At 44.7% G+C, this 14773-nt stretch overlaps 1 protein-coding gene across 1 annotated transcript in view; it reads left to right on the top strand.

Annotated features, from left to right (window-relative positions):
* The window catches only part of LITAF (lipopolysaccharide induced TNF factor), a 35924-nt gene extending 21719 nt beyond the window's left edge, over window positions 1–14205 (top strand). The window contains exons 2-4 of the mRNA XM_064295592.1: window positions 4562–4781; window positions 7646–7802; window positions 11273–14205. Coding sequence (XP_064151662.1) covers window positions 4568–4781; window positions 7646–7802; window positions 11273–11381 — 480 coding nt within the window. The 5' untranslated portion in view covers window positions 4562–4567 and the 3' untranslated portion in view covers window positions 11382–14205. The remainder of the gene's footprint in view (window positions 1–4561; window positions 4782–7645; window positions 7803–11272) is intronic.
* The last annotated feature ends 568 nt before the right edge of the window (window positions 14206–14773 follow it).

Below are 14773 nucleotides of genomic sequence, written 5' to 3'. Positions count from 1 at the left end.
TGTGTGTGTGTGTGTCTGTGTGTAAACTGCCACCAGCGGTTGCCGTCGAGTAGGTAGCGACTCTTGGTGACCCCATGTGTGTCAGAGTAGAACTGTGCTCCATAGGGTTTTCAATGGCTGAGTTTTCAGAAGTAGAATGCTGGTCTTTCTTCTAAGGCACCTCTGGGTGGACCTGAATCTCCAACCTTTGGGTGTGTTCGCACCACCCAGGGACTCCACAGCCGGGAGAAGGGTACTAATGGCTGTTCTTAAAGAGCCTCGTTTGGGAGGAGGGGTGAGCGTGGGGGAATGGAAGATTGTTGAACAGATCCTTTCTGGGAGGTGGGTGGGTGGGCAGGTGGGCCTCCTGCCCCTAGGAGAAGCCAAATTAAAAAGAAATGGGGCTGATCGAAGTGGCATTTCCTGGCTTGAGGCCTCAGGGAAGGAAAGCTGTGGAATTTATTTAGACAACTGTCAAACCAGCTGGTTATGGAGTTTTTAACTACCCTGGCCTGTTGCTCTTGTTCTTTTCAGAATTTTAAGTGGTTTTAGGTGGCTGCCTGATGCAAAAGCAATGCTCAAAAGAGGCAGTGTTCCGGAAAAATAGGATGTGTCCACACGAAAAATGATACCTGATCGATAACCTGGGGGGCCTATTTCCTTAATTCTTCGAACAAGAAGGCCCTGAACAAGAAGGCCCTTCCCCATTAGGACGTCGTGGGAAGAAGGGGCTTCCCTCCTCCTGACACCTGCATGTTTGTTTACTTTTTAAAACGTGTTCTGGCACATTCTGGCCGCGCTGCCTCGCTTCTGGAGGAGGAAGGCTGTGGATTTTGAAGAAGAGAAACTCCACTGCTGTGTGAATTCTCAGCAGCTTGACCCAAACTGTTTGCGCAACTCTAGGCGCCCTGAGACCTTCTCCCCCCACAAAGCACTCTGCCTTCAGCCACAGCAGACAGTACTATTTTGGGGTTTCCGTAATGCGTTGGCGCATTCTGGTCTTGTAATTTTTTATATGACTCAGTTTTCAAAATAAATCTTGTAGGCAGCTCCAAGCTTGCCTTTGCATTCCCTTCCTGTTTCAGGAAGGGACAGCCGAGTTGTGTAAATTACCTCAGAACAGCAAGGCGCCTGCGCCATTCAAGCTGTTCCCTTTGCAAAGTATCCCTGTAAGCCAGCGGAGGCCAGAAGCAGGCGTGTGGGGGTGACGGGGCTACTGAAGAGGGAACATCAGTTGAGGTATGTGGTGAGGTTTAGCCTGGAACTGACCTTGATGGTTTTCTTACCTCCTTCATCTGCATTTCTGTTCCTGAATATCAGCGGAAACCAGCAATGGGCCTTAAAGAAACCACTTTTCGCAGTCAGTCTTATTATTTAAACCCTGAACCTGTTTTTACAAAGGTCTTCTGTGATCTTATTAAACTATCTTCCTTACCTTCTGCTTAACCCTCCTCTGTAGTCTTGACTCCCCCCCTCTTCCCACCTCCACTTACATACAGGGACCCTGCATGGTCCTTACTTCTCTTACAGACTACCTGTTTTATCCACCCTCCCTCTATAACCTTCGGTGGCTTCCCATTGCCCATAGCAGCGTCAGCCAATGGAACCATAAAGCAAGTCACATATGTGGTGTAAAATTTTTTAGTAGCTACATTAAAAAAAAAAAAAAGGTGAAAAGTAATTTTAATGGCATGTTTTCTACTTAACTCAGTACATTTCAACATGTAATCAATATAAAAATTATTAACGAGATATTGTACATTAATTTTTTCATATGAACTCTTTTGAAATCCAGTGTGTCTTTAACATTGACCTCATACCTCAAATTGGATGCTGAATTTTTAAACCAGAAATATTTCACCTATATTTAGATTTCATTAAATTTACTGTTGCAAAAATAGATTCACATAACCAAGTTGTCCCAGACTTACATAAAAGTTTTCCAATAATTGAATTGAATATCAGTTTTTAAATTTATTTATTTTTGTGGCAAATTTATAGATAACAAAACATTTGCCATTTCAGCGATCTTCACGTGTACAGTTCAGTGACATGAAGTATGTTCGGTATGTTGCTCAACCATCACCCATAACCATTCTCAGATTTTTCCATCACTCTTCACAGCTCAGTGTCCTTTAAGCATTGAGTCTTTCCCCCTTCCTCCTGCCTGCTGTCGGTAACCACTAATTAACTTTGGTCTTGCTACACTTGTCTATTCTAGAGTGGGATCAAATGAGTGGGATCGTACAACATTTGTCCTTCTGTGACTGACTTATTTCACTCAGCATGATGTTTTCAGGGTTCGTCCATATCACAGGATGTATCAGGACTCTTTTTCTTTATGGTTGAGTAATATTCTGTTGTATGTGTATACCACATTTTGTTTATCCGTTAATCTATAGATGGACATTTAGGCTGTTTCCACCTTTTGGCTATTGCTTAAACTTAATAAAATTAAAAGCCCGCCTCCTCAGTCGCAGTAGCCACACATGGCCAGTGGCTACCATATTGGACACCGCAGCTGTAGAATGTTTCCATTATCACAGAAAGTTCATTGGACAGCACAGACTTACAGAACAAAGTGCAGACATCTCAAAAGGGCTTTCAAAGTTTCTAGAACCCGGCCTGGCAACCTATCTTGCTTTATTTATTGACTTTGTCTCATCGACTCTTGTATGAGTTTGCTTTCCTGTGCTTCTATTTCCACTTTGAAATGCCATTTCTTCTCTTCCCCCAGAGAAATCTCTTCTTTCAGGTTTGGTTTAAAGGCAGGGCTTCCGCGCAGGAGTCTCCCCTTTGCTGTGCAGCAGAATTAATTGCTGCTTCTGCTTCCCACGGGTTCTGAAAAACGAGACGGGATGTGGGGATGGGGCGGCAGGCTTGTCCGAGCCCCCGGATCCTGGCACGAGGCCCTCACTCTCATTTCCCCATTCTCCCGAGACGGGCTTAAATGGATTCTCTAATGCAGCTTCGCCCTGCCCAGTTGAGAAAACAGAGCCACACAAAGGACAGCTTTGTGCGGGTCCTAGAGCTGCCCCCGTGGTGGTGAGCACAGCGCTTCGGACAGGAGCACACCCTGAGTACAGGTGGTGTAATTTGAGGGGGGCACTGGCTTTGCTTAGAAAAAAAAAATCCTTTTTTGCCCTCACAAAGGAAATATGTGCCCGGCTGCTCTCGTACTCATTTTTCAAAAGGGGTATGGCTGTGAGTGTATGTGTGTGTGTGTTTACTTCTTAAAAAACTAACATGCATATAAAAAAGTGCACAAATCTTAGTTGTACAACTTGAATTTTCTCAAGGCGAGCACACCCCTGTGACCACCACTACGTGAAGAAACAACATGACCAGTGCCCCCAGAAGCCCCTCCTAGACTTGACTCCCCTTCCATGATAACCACTTCCTGACTTCTAGCCCCGTGGATTCGTTCTGCCCATATCTGAACTTTATGTAAATGGCACTGTATAGGGTGGTGGTGGTTTTTCTTTTTTTTTTTTTTTTTGGTAAATATATAAAACTTTTTCCAATTTACCGATTTTTTATGTGTATAATTCTGTGACATTGATGACCTTTATCATGTGCAATCATCCCCACTTTTCCCAAAGATTCCCGTCACCCTGAACAGAAGCTCAGTGCCCACAAGCAATGACTCCCCCGTCCCCTTCCTCCTGCCCCTTGCTGACCATTAATAATCTTCAGTGTCTATAAAAAAACAAACCCGTTGCCACTGAGTCAATTCCAACTCTTAGTGAGCCTATAGGACAGAGTAGAACTGCCCCATAGGGTTTCCAAGGAGCACTTGGTGGATTCAAACTGCCGACCTTTGGTTAGCAGCCATAGCTCTTAACCACTACACCACCAGGGTTTCTTTGGTGTCTGTATATTTTTTTATTTCATGAAGTTAGATCGTACCGTATTCGTCCTTTTGTGACTGACTTATTTCACTCAGCATAATGTTTTCCAGGTTCATGCATGTTGTGGCCTGTATCAGGGCTTTATTTCTCTTTATGGCTGAGTAATATTCCATTGCACGGATAGACCACATCTGGCTTATCCACTCATCTGTGGATGGACACTTAGGCTATTTCCACCTTTTGGCTACTGTGAACGGTGCTGCAGTGAACATCGGTGTACTACAGTGTATATTTTTTGTGTCTGGTTGCTTTTGCTCAGCATTGTATTTGCCGTAGTCTGTGGTGTTTCTTTTCCATCACCTGAAACACTGTTAGTAAAAACCGCAGTGGTTGAAAAGGAGGAAAAAAATACTAGATTTTTGAGACAAGTCATTGTTGAGTGAAGAAATTTCTCTTCTGGTTGATGTTTCCCCTTGGGATTTCATGGCTTTTTTATGATTTTCTATTGTAGTTATTTACTTGTCATGTTTACTTAGGGGATCCCTTGTTAAGGTAATAATTTGGGGGTCTTGAAGAGGCATTGAAAGTCTCCCTTTCCGGCTTTGGGGCAAGGCTGGGTGCAAGTAATTTCTTCAGATGTTCTGTTTGACAGGGAGAAAATTAAAGATTAAGCAAAAGACAGAGAGAGAGATGTCAGTTGAATTTCTGATTCCAGTGTCTTCTGTTTTTAGGTGAAAATGTCAGCTCCAGGACCCTATCAGGCAGCTGCCGGGCCTTCTGCGGTGCCAAGTGCACCCCCATCCTACGAGGAGACGATCAACAGTTACTACCCCACGCCTGCAGCGCCCGTGCCTGGGCCCACCACTGGGCTTGTGTCAGGCCCCGATGGGAAGGGCATGAATCCTCCCGCATACTACACGCAGCCGGTGCCCGTCCCCAACGCCAATGCCAGTATGTGCGGCCACCCCAGGCCTCCCCCTACTGCCCCTTAGCCCTCTGCCCTGGCATTGAGGACTCCTTCAGCCTCAGGAGAGGGACCAAAGTGACTCTGCCTAAATAAAGACTGTCAACTAAGTGTCAGTCAGTCCAGCCGTACCGCTTATCCCAAAATCTTATACACAGTCTTTTACGTTGCACCTTGGTGAGGCTCAGGTTGCTTCATAGTAAGCTACTGTGTCCACTGTAAATAATTTGTCAGCTTATCACAAAGGTAGAACCAGCTCTTTATCCCAGAGGAATTTGGGAGTGGGAGTTTGTGTTTGAAGGGCCCCCACCCCTCCTGGTGAGGTCTGACAGAGAAACTTTTTCCCCAACCCAGGGCTGGAGTAGGAGAGGGAGAAGCCCTGAATGAAAAACAGGTGAGCTGAAGCCCTCCCCAGCTCACCACTAACGCAGGTTGCTCCTCTGCCCTTGACCAACTTCTTCATAGTGCCTGCCCTTTGGTCCTTCATGCTGCCCAGGTGTGCCCAGGTGTCCCCAGGTAGACAGCTGATTCAGTGTCACAAGCAGTGCAGGAAGTACTGGTTTAGAGAGTGGGCCTGGGAGTCAGACTGTGCCTGGGTTCACTTAATTAACCTCCCTGTGCCTTAGTTTCCTCGTCTGTAAAATATCCCGTTACCTGTTGCCGTTGAGTTGATTCTGACTCATAGCTATACTGTGTGACAGAGTAGAACTGTTTCATAGGATTCCTAGGCTGTAATCTTTATGGGAACAGATCACCAGGTCTCTCTCCTGTGGAGCCACTGGTGGGTTCAAACCGCTGACTTTTTGGTTAGCAGCCCAGTGCTCATGCTACCAGGAATCCTTATATCCCGGTTGTTGTTGTTGTGTGTCATCAAATCGATTCCAACTCATAGTGACCACGTGTGACAGTAGAATTGCTCCATAGGGTTTCCTAGGCTGTAATCTTTATGGCAACAGATCTCTATGTCTTTCTCCTGTGGAGTTGGTGGGTAGGTTCAAGCAGGGGACTGTTCCATAAGCAGCCAAGCACTTTAACCACTGAACCGCCAGGGCTTCTTTCATCTGTTAAATAGGCCTCATTAAGTATCTGCATCAATGAATTGTTAAGATTAAATAAGGTTCTCTGTACCAGGCACAGAGAGATCATTTCGATAACCGTGAACTATTATTATTATTATTGGAGTCCCTGGGTAGTGCAAATGGTTAACATGCTCAGCTGCTGTCTGAAAGGCTGGCAGCTCACACCCACTCAGAGGTGCCTCCGAAGAAAGGCCTGACAATCTACTTCTGAAAAAAGTCAGCCACTGAAGACCCTCTGGAGCACAGTTCTGCTCTGACACGTGGGGTCGCTGTGAATAGGAGCCAACCTGAAGGCAGCTGGTGGTAGTGGTATTACTGTTACTGCCTTCTAGTTATTCTGACTTTTCAAAAATTAAGTGGATGAGATGACTTTAGAGTTTTTGATCACATCGCAATCAATAACTTATTGTTGAACCCTCCCCCCGCCAAAATACCCTATACAATTTACATGCTGCTGCTAAAGTAGTTTTCAATACTGCTTCTTTTTTGGAAGGAGGTTCTTACTATGAGTGTTAAGTTCAGTTAACTCTGAGCACTAGTTCTTTGCCCCTAACGTGAAGATTAGAGGAAAGGCATTCTAACAACGTAAAAAGAAACAGAAGGAAGGCATTCTGACAGAAATATGAGGCTAAACAACTTTGCCAAAATACAAAGAACCCACTGAACCCTAAGTGCTTAACTATTTCCATCAGTCCAGATTCCCTTCTGATTATTGTGAATGCCCTTACATGCTTCCACATAGTTTTCTCTTCTTCTCATTTTTTCATATACTGGTTTCATGTATCAACACGGTTCGCCAGCTTGGCGTCTTAAAGAGCTGGGTCAACGTTCCCTGGCTTGGTAAATAAGTGCTACCCATATCTTTAGGCATTGGAGTTCTTCAAGGAGCTCTGTGAAGAGTGAGTCATTCAATCAAGGATTAACCCTGTACCAGGCACAGTGCAAGCACTTTACAATCTTAATCACATCTAGCTCCAGCAACAGCTCGGAGGGAGACACTATTCCATTTTCTGAATAGCAGCTTTGTTGAAATATAATTCGCTTACCATCAAGTTTACCCTTTTAAAGTGTACAGTTCAGAGGGTTTTCGTATAGTCACAAAGGTGTGCAATCATCAGCGCTATCTAATTCTACAATATTTCCAAAGCCTCCTCCCCTCCAAAAAAAAGTCTTGAACCTGTTAGCAGTCACTTCCCATGTACCTGGAAACCACTAATCTCCAGGTGAAAAAAACACCTTGAGAGAATCACTTGGGAGGCATGAAAGGCAGTTTGGGGACCCTGACCCAGACCTACTCAGTCACACTCGATGGGGAGCAGGGCTCAAGAATCTGCGTTGTCAATACCAAAAACCCAAACCTATTGCCATCGAGTTGATTCCTACTTATAGCGATTCTACAGGACAGGGTAGAACTGCCCCATAGGGTTTCCAGGGAGCGGCTAGTAGATTAGAACAGCTGACCTTTTGGTTAGCAGCTTGTAGCTTGGTGTAACTCTTAGCCGCTGCCCCACCAGGGCTCCACGTTCTCAATAAGTCCTCTAAATGATTCTCTGGACAGTCAAGTTCAGACGCCTGGTCTACCTGAGCCAAATCCCTCCTCTGGCAATGCGCAGTCCCATTCCCCATCTTGTGTGCAGAGGTTTTCAGAGCCCACCCCAAGGTATGGCTGTGGAGGTCTACCCCTGCTTCCTCTCCATCTCTGGTTGTCTTTTGCTGGATGTTGCTTCCCTTGTTTGCTAAGCAGCCATGTGTGTCCCTCCCCATCCCACCAGTTGCCGTGCAGACTGTATATGTGCAGCAGCCGATCTCGTTCTTCGATCGGCCGGTCCAGATGTGCTGTCCCTCCTGCAACAAGATGATCGTGACGCGGCTGAGCTACAGCGCCGGCGCCCTCACCTGGCTCTCCTGCGGGAGCCTGTGCCTGCTGGGGTGAGTCCTCGGCCCACACTGGCTTCCTGGGCGCCCCTGTCCTCTCCCTCTTGGAAGAAACAGAAAAAAAAACACCTGTTGCCCTCAAATAGATTCTGACTCATAGCAACCCTCTAGGACAGAGTAGAACTGCCCCATAGGGTTTCCAAGGCTGTAAATCTTTATGGATGCAGACTGCCTCAGTTTTCTCCCATGGAGCGGCTGGTGAGTTTGAACCACCGACTGTTCAGTTAGCAGCTGAGCACTTTAACCACTGTACCACCAGGCCCTTTCTTGCAGGAAATGCTCTGGATAATGCTGTGTCATGGGGGCTGCCCCGTGCATTACAGGGTATCGATGAGCATCCCTGGCCTCTACCCACCAGATGCCAGTAGCATCCCCCTCCTCCCAGTTGTGACAATCAAAAATGTCTCCAGACGTTGCCAACTACCCCCTGGGGGACACACTTGTCCCCACTTGAGAGTCACTGCACTTGAGCATATTAGCACCTGGGAGTTGCTGTTCTGGCATTTCTTCTGCTTTTCTGCTAAATTAACACTCACAGCGTGTAGGGACAAGCATCACAGCCGCCCGTGTCTGTGTAGGGCGATACCCTCAGGGATTTCTTTTCCTTCTAGATTTTCATGACTTAAATAATGATGTTTGCTTGGGCCTGAGAGAAGCTTTAAACAATCTGTACGTTAAAATACTTTATAGTAATCTCTTCAAAACCTCTTATCCTTTTATGACCTCAAGTATTTTTCCTGTTGCCTTTGCTGGTGGATTGTATAAATATTTATGTCTGCACCAAGGGTATTATGTTCAAAGAGATAATAGTTTCTGTTCTAGGAGAGAAATTTGAGAAAAGACAATTGAATTTTTTCTTTTTCCCTAAGCAGGTAAAAGTAGCCTCTTTTTATTCTTGGATGTATTAGCTACTCAGGGAACCATCGGTGTGTATGGGGCGGGGGGTACCACACTACCAAACCTGCTGCTGTCCAGTCGATTCCGACTCATAGCGACCCTGTGGGGCAGAGTAGAACGGCACCATAGGGTTTCCAAGGCTGTAATCTTTACGGAAGCAGATTGCAGTATCTTTCTCCTGCAGAGAGTGTGGTGGGCTCAAGCCGCCTACCTTTCGGTTAGCAGCCGGGTGCTTAACCACTGCGGCACCAGGGCTCCTTTTGGGGGGGCTCCCTTTTCTTCCTTGAAAGAAACAGTGTTGGTGTATTTCCTTCCAGAAGTGCTTGTACAACTGGCCTGTTCCTCCCTATCGTCTGCTTGTGAGTTCAGTCAAGAAGGAATAATATTTCTCTTTCTAATTTCAAAGAGAAGCTCAAAGCCCCAGAGAGATTAATTAACAGCCTTAAGGTCACGCATTAAGTGGGGAAGAAAAGAGACTAAACAGAAGTTTCTTGGCATCAAAGCCCCTGTCCCACTCACAGAACTCCAGTTCTTGTTTTCATTCCCCAGGCAGAAAATGCTAAATGGAAGTTCATCGACTTTGGTGTTAAAGCTAATTTTTATCTCAGAAATCAAGGAAAGATCAGAGCCTCGTTTGTGATCTAGTAAATGCGAAGGAAACTTTCCCACTTGGTCTTGAATGCCACTTTGAATTTTCAAAGCTGTTTTATAATACATGTTTTTTTTACAAACAACTACTCGCTATCTGGTGGCCAATTTCACTTTCTTATTTTCCAATATAAGAACGTAGAGGGGAATTATATGATTGTACTATTTTTAATGGTTGTTGAAAGATTCTCTGGATAAAAAAAAGCATGGAAAAATTTTTTTTTTTTAATCAAGGAAAGGCAGAATGGAAACTATATTGAGTGTTGGCTTCAGCTGATTGGACTTTTGAAATTGTCCTTCCTTCCTTTTTTTCCATAAACGTTGTAGAGTAGGTTCAAATTCTGCCTCTCACTAGCTGTGTGGCCCTGGGCAAGTGACTTCACCTCTTTGTGCTTCTGTGTCCTCATCTATAAACTGAGGATAATAATAATGCCTGGCTCAGGGATTGTTGAAGATAAAATGAGCGAATGTGTGTGCGGTACTGCTTAGAGTCGTGCCTGCACAGGTAAGCTTCACAGGTAAGCTGTAGGTAAGGGTTGTCTCTAAATGGACTCACTGCCCCTTATTGAACTTCTGATAAAAGTAGGCAATTAGAGGTTATTTCTTTCACAAGATACTTCCTCATCAGAATAGTTTCAGATCCCGTTTTATGTGAGTTACTATCTTTCTGTAAAACGTTAGGTTTTTTGTTTTGTTTTGTTTTTTAACTACATTTTTGGCAAACACCAATTGTAAGGCTGTTTGAAGATCCTGCCTCTCTTTGCTGGTGACTGATTATGTAGGTTAAGAGAAGCATTATCTGGGAAACTTTATTTGGTTGTTGTTTTAAGAAGAAGCCTCTCCATATGAAAAAGAAAATTACAGCGTCAGACAGGAGTTAGCAAACTATGACCCCTGGGCCAAAGCTGGCCCACTGCCTGTTTTATGTTTTATTCCAGTGTAGCCACACTTATTTGTTTATGGGTTGTCTGTGGCTGCTTTCAGGCTACAAGGGCAGAGCTGAGTAGTCCCAGCAGAGACTGCATGGCCCATAAAGCCTAAAATATTTACTATCTGGCTCTTTACAAAAAAAATCTTTGCCAACATCTGATCTAAGACTTTGAAAGATACCCAAATGACCCAAGGTTTGAAAAAACACCTAGGGCTGGCCTTCTGTGGAGGTATCCTTGGCATTGGCTGAGTATTAGTCTCCTGAGGCTGCTTTAACAAATGACCACAAACTGGGTGGCTTAAACAACAGAAAGGTATTCTCTCACAGTTCGGGAGGCCAGGAGTCCAAAAGCAAGGTGTCAGCAGGGCCATGCCCCCTTTGAAGGCTCCAGGTGAGGATCCTTGCTTGCCTCTTCCAGCTCCTGGTGGCTCCAGGTGTTTTTTGGCTTGTGGCTGCATCCTTCCAGTCTCTGCCTCCATCTTCACGTGGCCCTACTCCCTCTACAGTCTCCTTTGTTTGTGTGTCTCAAGTCTCTCTGTTCTCTTTTAAGGATGCCTGTCAATGGATTTAAAAAGATCCCTGGGTAGCATTCATGGTTTGTGCTCGACTACCAACCTAAAGGTTGGCAGTTTGAACCCATTCAGTGGTGCCAGGGAAGAAAGGCCTGGCAGTCTGCTCCAAGATTACAGCCAAGAAAACCCTATGGAGCTCAGTTCTGCTGTCACACATGGAGTTGCTATGAGTCAGAATCGACTTGACGGCAACCGGTTTGGTTTTGGTTTTGGTTGTTGGATTTAAAATCCACTCTAAATCTGAGATGATTTCATCTCGAGATCCTTAAGTTAATGACTTCTGCAAGGACCCTTTTTCCGAATAAGGTCACACTCCCTGATTCCAGGGGTTAGGACATGGACATCTGTTTTGGGGCTACCACTCACTGCACCTCAGTCACTAATGTGGCCGGTGTACGGCTGTTCTGTCCCCCCAGGTGCGTGGCGGGCTGCTGCTTCATCCCCTTCTGCGTGGATGCTCTGCAGGACGTGGACCACTACTGCCCAAACTGCAAAGCTGTCCTGGGCACCTACAAGCGTTTGTAGGCCTTGGCCAGACGTGGAGGCAGCTGTGGGCTGCAAGAAGTCCTTTCTGACTTTGACCCAGCCCCACCCTGGTGGAGGTTCTGCCGCGGTGGTCTTCTCTCCCCAGGGGTCCATCATCAAAAGTCACAAACCTCCAAACCCTGGACATTGCTGCTTGGAGATGTGCACAAGATATTCAAAGACATTCACTGCAAGAGTGGGTTCAAGGGTCTCCTGCCCACCTGTGACCCCAACTCATCCCGTCTAACTGGGGTGGTTGCCCTGTCGGAATATCTTCTGGCGATCTGCCATGGGCTGGCTCCTTTCCCTGCCTCCGTGGGCCATTCTGGTGGTGGTCTCAAGCTGAGAAGCCACAGGTTCCCTTTTTCAGACTGTTCTGGCTGGAATGGGGTAGAACCAGCCTTGAGTGCCTACCATCTTACCCACCCCGCCCTACCCCTGGTGACACAAATCTTGCCTTACAGACTTCAAGGGCTTGTCTCTGATTATATTAATTGACTTTTCATTAGCACATAAATTCACGTTAATTTTTTAATTCTTGTTTAAGTACAAGGGGGGGCTATTAACACCACCAGACACACAGCCGTGAGGTCATGAATGCGTGTTTGGAGAACAGGGCTGGATCTTACCATCGGTCTGCCTTTCCTGGCTCTCTGTACCAGACACCCAGCACCACGTTCCGTGAAGGGCTTTTTTCTTATGCAGGAATTGTTTGTACCGACAGTTTTTATGACCTCCTTTTGTCTTAAACACTTCTGAACAGGATTTTGAAAGGAGGGATTTATGGAACCATTTTCTCTGGCCATATGGCTGGTATCATTTTCACATTTGCTAGTGCACTCTCACTTTTTTATATTTTTTAAAACAGAAAAAGAAGTGAGCCATTTCATCCACTGCCCTTAATTGGGTTTAGTGTGGTTCTTAAAAACGTCTATCATGAACTCTCAAAGTGGGGGCCCTTTTGGCTTCCTGGTGGTGTGCTTGGGAAGATGGGAAGCACCATTGATCTTGGTCCAGATACTGTGGTGCTGAAGGGCTCGGTGACCTGGCCTGTTTCAGAGGAATCTAAAATTTGATTTTATTATACAGAAATACAGTTTATTATATTGCATTAGAAGACATGATTTCTAGGACTCAAGCAGCAAGCCAGGTTCTAGGCAAGCTGCTGTGTCATCTTTGAAATCAAGACAAAGCTGGGCTAGACTTCCAAGAGTCCCCCTTCCAATAGTAAATTGTCATAGGGAATGCACATGAATAATATTAGTAGAAGTCAAACCTAGGCCTTAGAACAAAATCTGTATATTGGTTGAAAAATGTAGCCATAATCGATTCAGCTTATTCACTCGATGTTTTGGAAATTTCCGTAATTATTTTTGCAATGACTGTGGATACCCACACAGTACTTTGGTTTTTTTTCTGCTTTTAAAAAATAAAGTCTTTGGTTCACTTGGTGAACTATTTATCAATTCTCATGGTGTGAAGAAAGATCTCGTGTTGTGTTTCCAGCTGGTGCTACAAAGAACCTTTATTTGCTCCATAACGGTAGAAAATCTGTCATGATAGAGACTTGAGACTGCTGAATATCCTGCAATGTCAAGATGTCCGATGTTGAGTTGGGTGGAGTGCTCCTGAGGCAGATTTGGACATTGGGTTATTGGAACCCAATGAGCGTCCTCGGTGGCAGCAAGCCATAGCTTTCAAGTTTTAATAAAATGCACAGAAGAAAGCTGCCCTCATTCATTCTCTGAACAAAACACCCTTTGTGAATTGATTGGGGTGGTTGTGAGATGCTAGAAGGGGGCATTGTAACTCGCCAGGAATTGGAATGCCATCTCCCTGTTTCCTACCTGATGATATGGCTTCATTTCGGGGTGTGCAGGGAAAATAATGTTATTTGGGTACAGCTTTCGTTGTCATTTAAACCATAATTTATGGTCTTGAGAAATTGCTGTTTACCCAATCCTGGTTGTGTGTTTTTCTTTCATTTGACAGAACCCAAGGTCATGCATATTTAGCAGTTTTGCTCAGATGGTGGTATGAGAATCCGTCCCAAGCTGCTGTTAATTACATATGCAATGCAAAGGCTTTAAAACAAGAGCCACATTTCAAGGACTGCAGAAATATGTAATATATGGATCTTAAAAAACAATATCAGATGCTTGAGTATGAAGCATTTGTTGGCCATTCCATGTTATTATTCATAGTATACAGGCTTATTCATATCTTTTTACCAATGGAAAAGGCTCTTTTGTTCTGCCACTGGTTGTTGGGGACTTTGGAATAGCCTGTTACAAACACTGAATCGCATTCATTTATGAAAGGGCTTTATACCTACTTGTATCTCCAAGAAGAATCTTCACCTATTTCAAACCAAAGTAGCTGTATATCTTACATGCTGTTGTGGCCGTCTAGCTAAGGTGGCCTTATACATAAGTGTTGGTTTGTGTTTTGCTAACAAAAGGTATTCTGTTATCACATCTATTTAAGCTACTTTAGAAGCACATGACTGATTCTTTGCTGACCACAGCATTGCCCATGAAAATGTTTTCTCTGGGACAACGGTTGTCCCCGTTGCTACTGAGAACATTTCTGTTGGGTACTGAACTATTTATAAATGTTGCTTCACACACTCACACACACAATTTGGCCTTGATTTTTCTCTCTTCCTTGAGAGTGCCTTGTGTTTGGGATGTTAAAATACTTCTCTGGTTCTTTGGGCTCAAGATCTTTGTAAGGAGTAAATCTAGACGTTGGAATTTTACTTCCAAAATCCTGATTTGCATTTTGGATCCTATTAAAGTTTTCTGCTGCTTTTATTACTCAACTGTTTACAATGAGTCGTCTGTTTTTCATCTGAACATGAGTGAATTGAAAGGAGATCCAGCCAGGGTGATGAAAGAGAGAAACCAGATTTTTTTTTTTAAATCTAAGAATTTTAAAGAAACAAGATTCTGAGGCTCAGGAAGATTAAAAATAATGAAACAGTTCAGATACAAGGATACCATCTAATGCATTTAGCCAGCCATCTTGTGACTGTTCTCTGCAACATTAGGAAAATTTTCATGTGTTTAAGCACTTTGAAAGCTCTAAGTACTGTGGTATCTGTTAAGTGACCTTGTGCATGCTTTTCCAAACTGGGCAAAATCCATTTAATGGCTGTGTCCTTGTCACAGTGAGTCATAGGTAATGTTAGTTCCAACTCATGGCGACCTCATATGTGCCGAGTAGAACTGCTCCATAGGGTTTTCATGGCTGTGACCTTTTGGAAGCAGATCACCAGGCCTTTCTTTCAAGGCGCCACTTGATGGGTTTGAATTGCTGACCTTTCAGCAAGTCGCCGAGCGCTTCACCATTCACACCACCCAGGGACTCCTCATAGGGGATAGAGCTAA

The sequence above is a fragment of the Loxodonta africana genome, chromosome 12, assembly GCF_030014295.1.
Source record: "Loxodonta africana isolate mLoxAfr1 chromosome 12, mLoxAfr1.hap2, whole genome shotgun sequence".
NCBI classification, from domain to species: domain Eukaryota; kingdom Metazoa; phylum Chordata; class Mammalia; order Proboscidea; family Elephantidae; genus Loxodonta; species Loxodonta africana.
The sequence above is the reverse complement of the archived record's forward strand: the minus strand, read 5'-3'. Positions and strand labels throughout refer to the sequence as shown.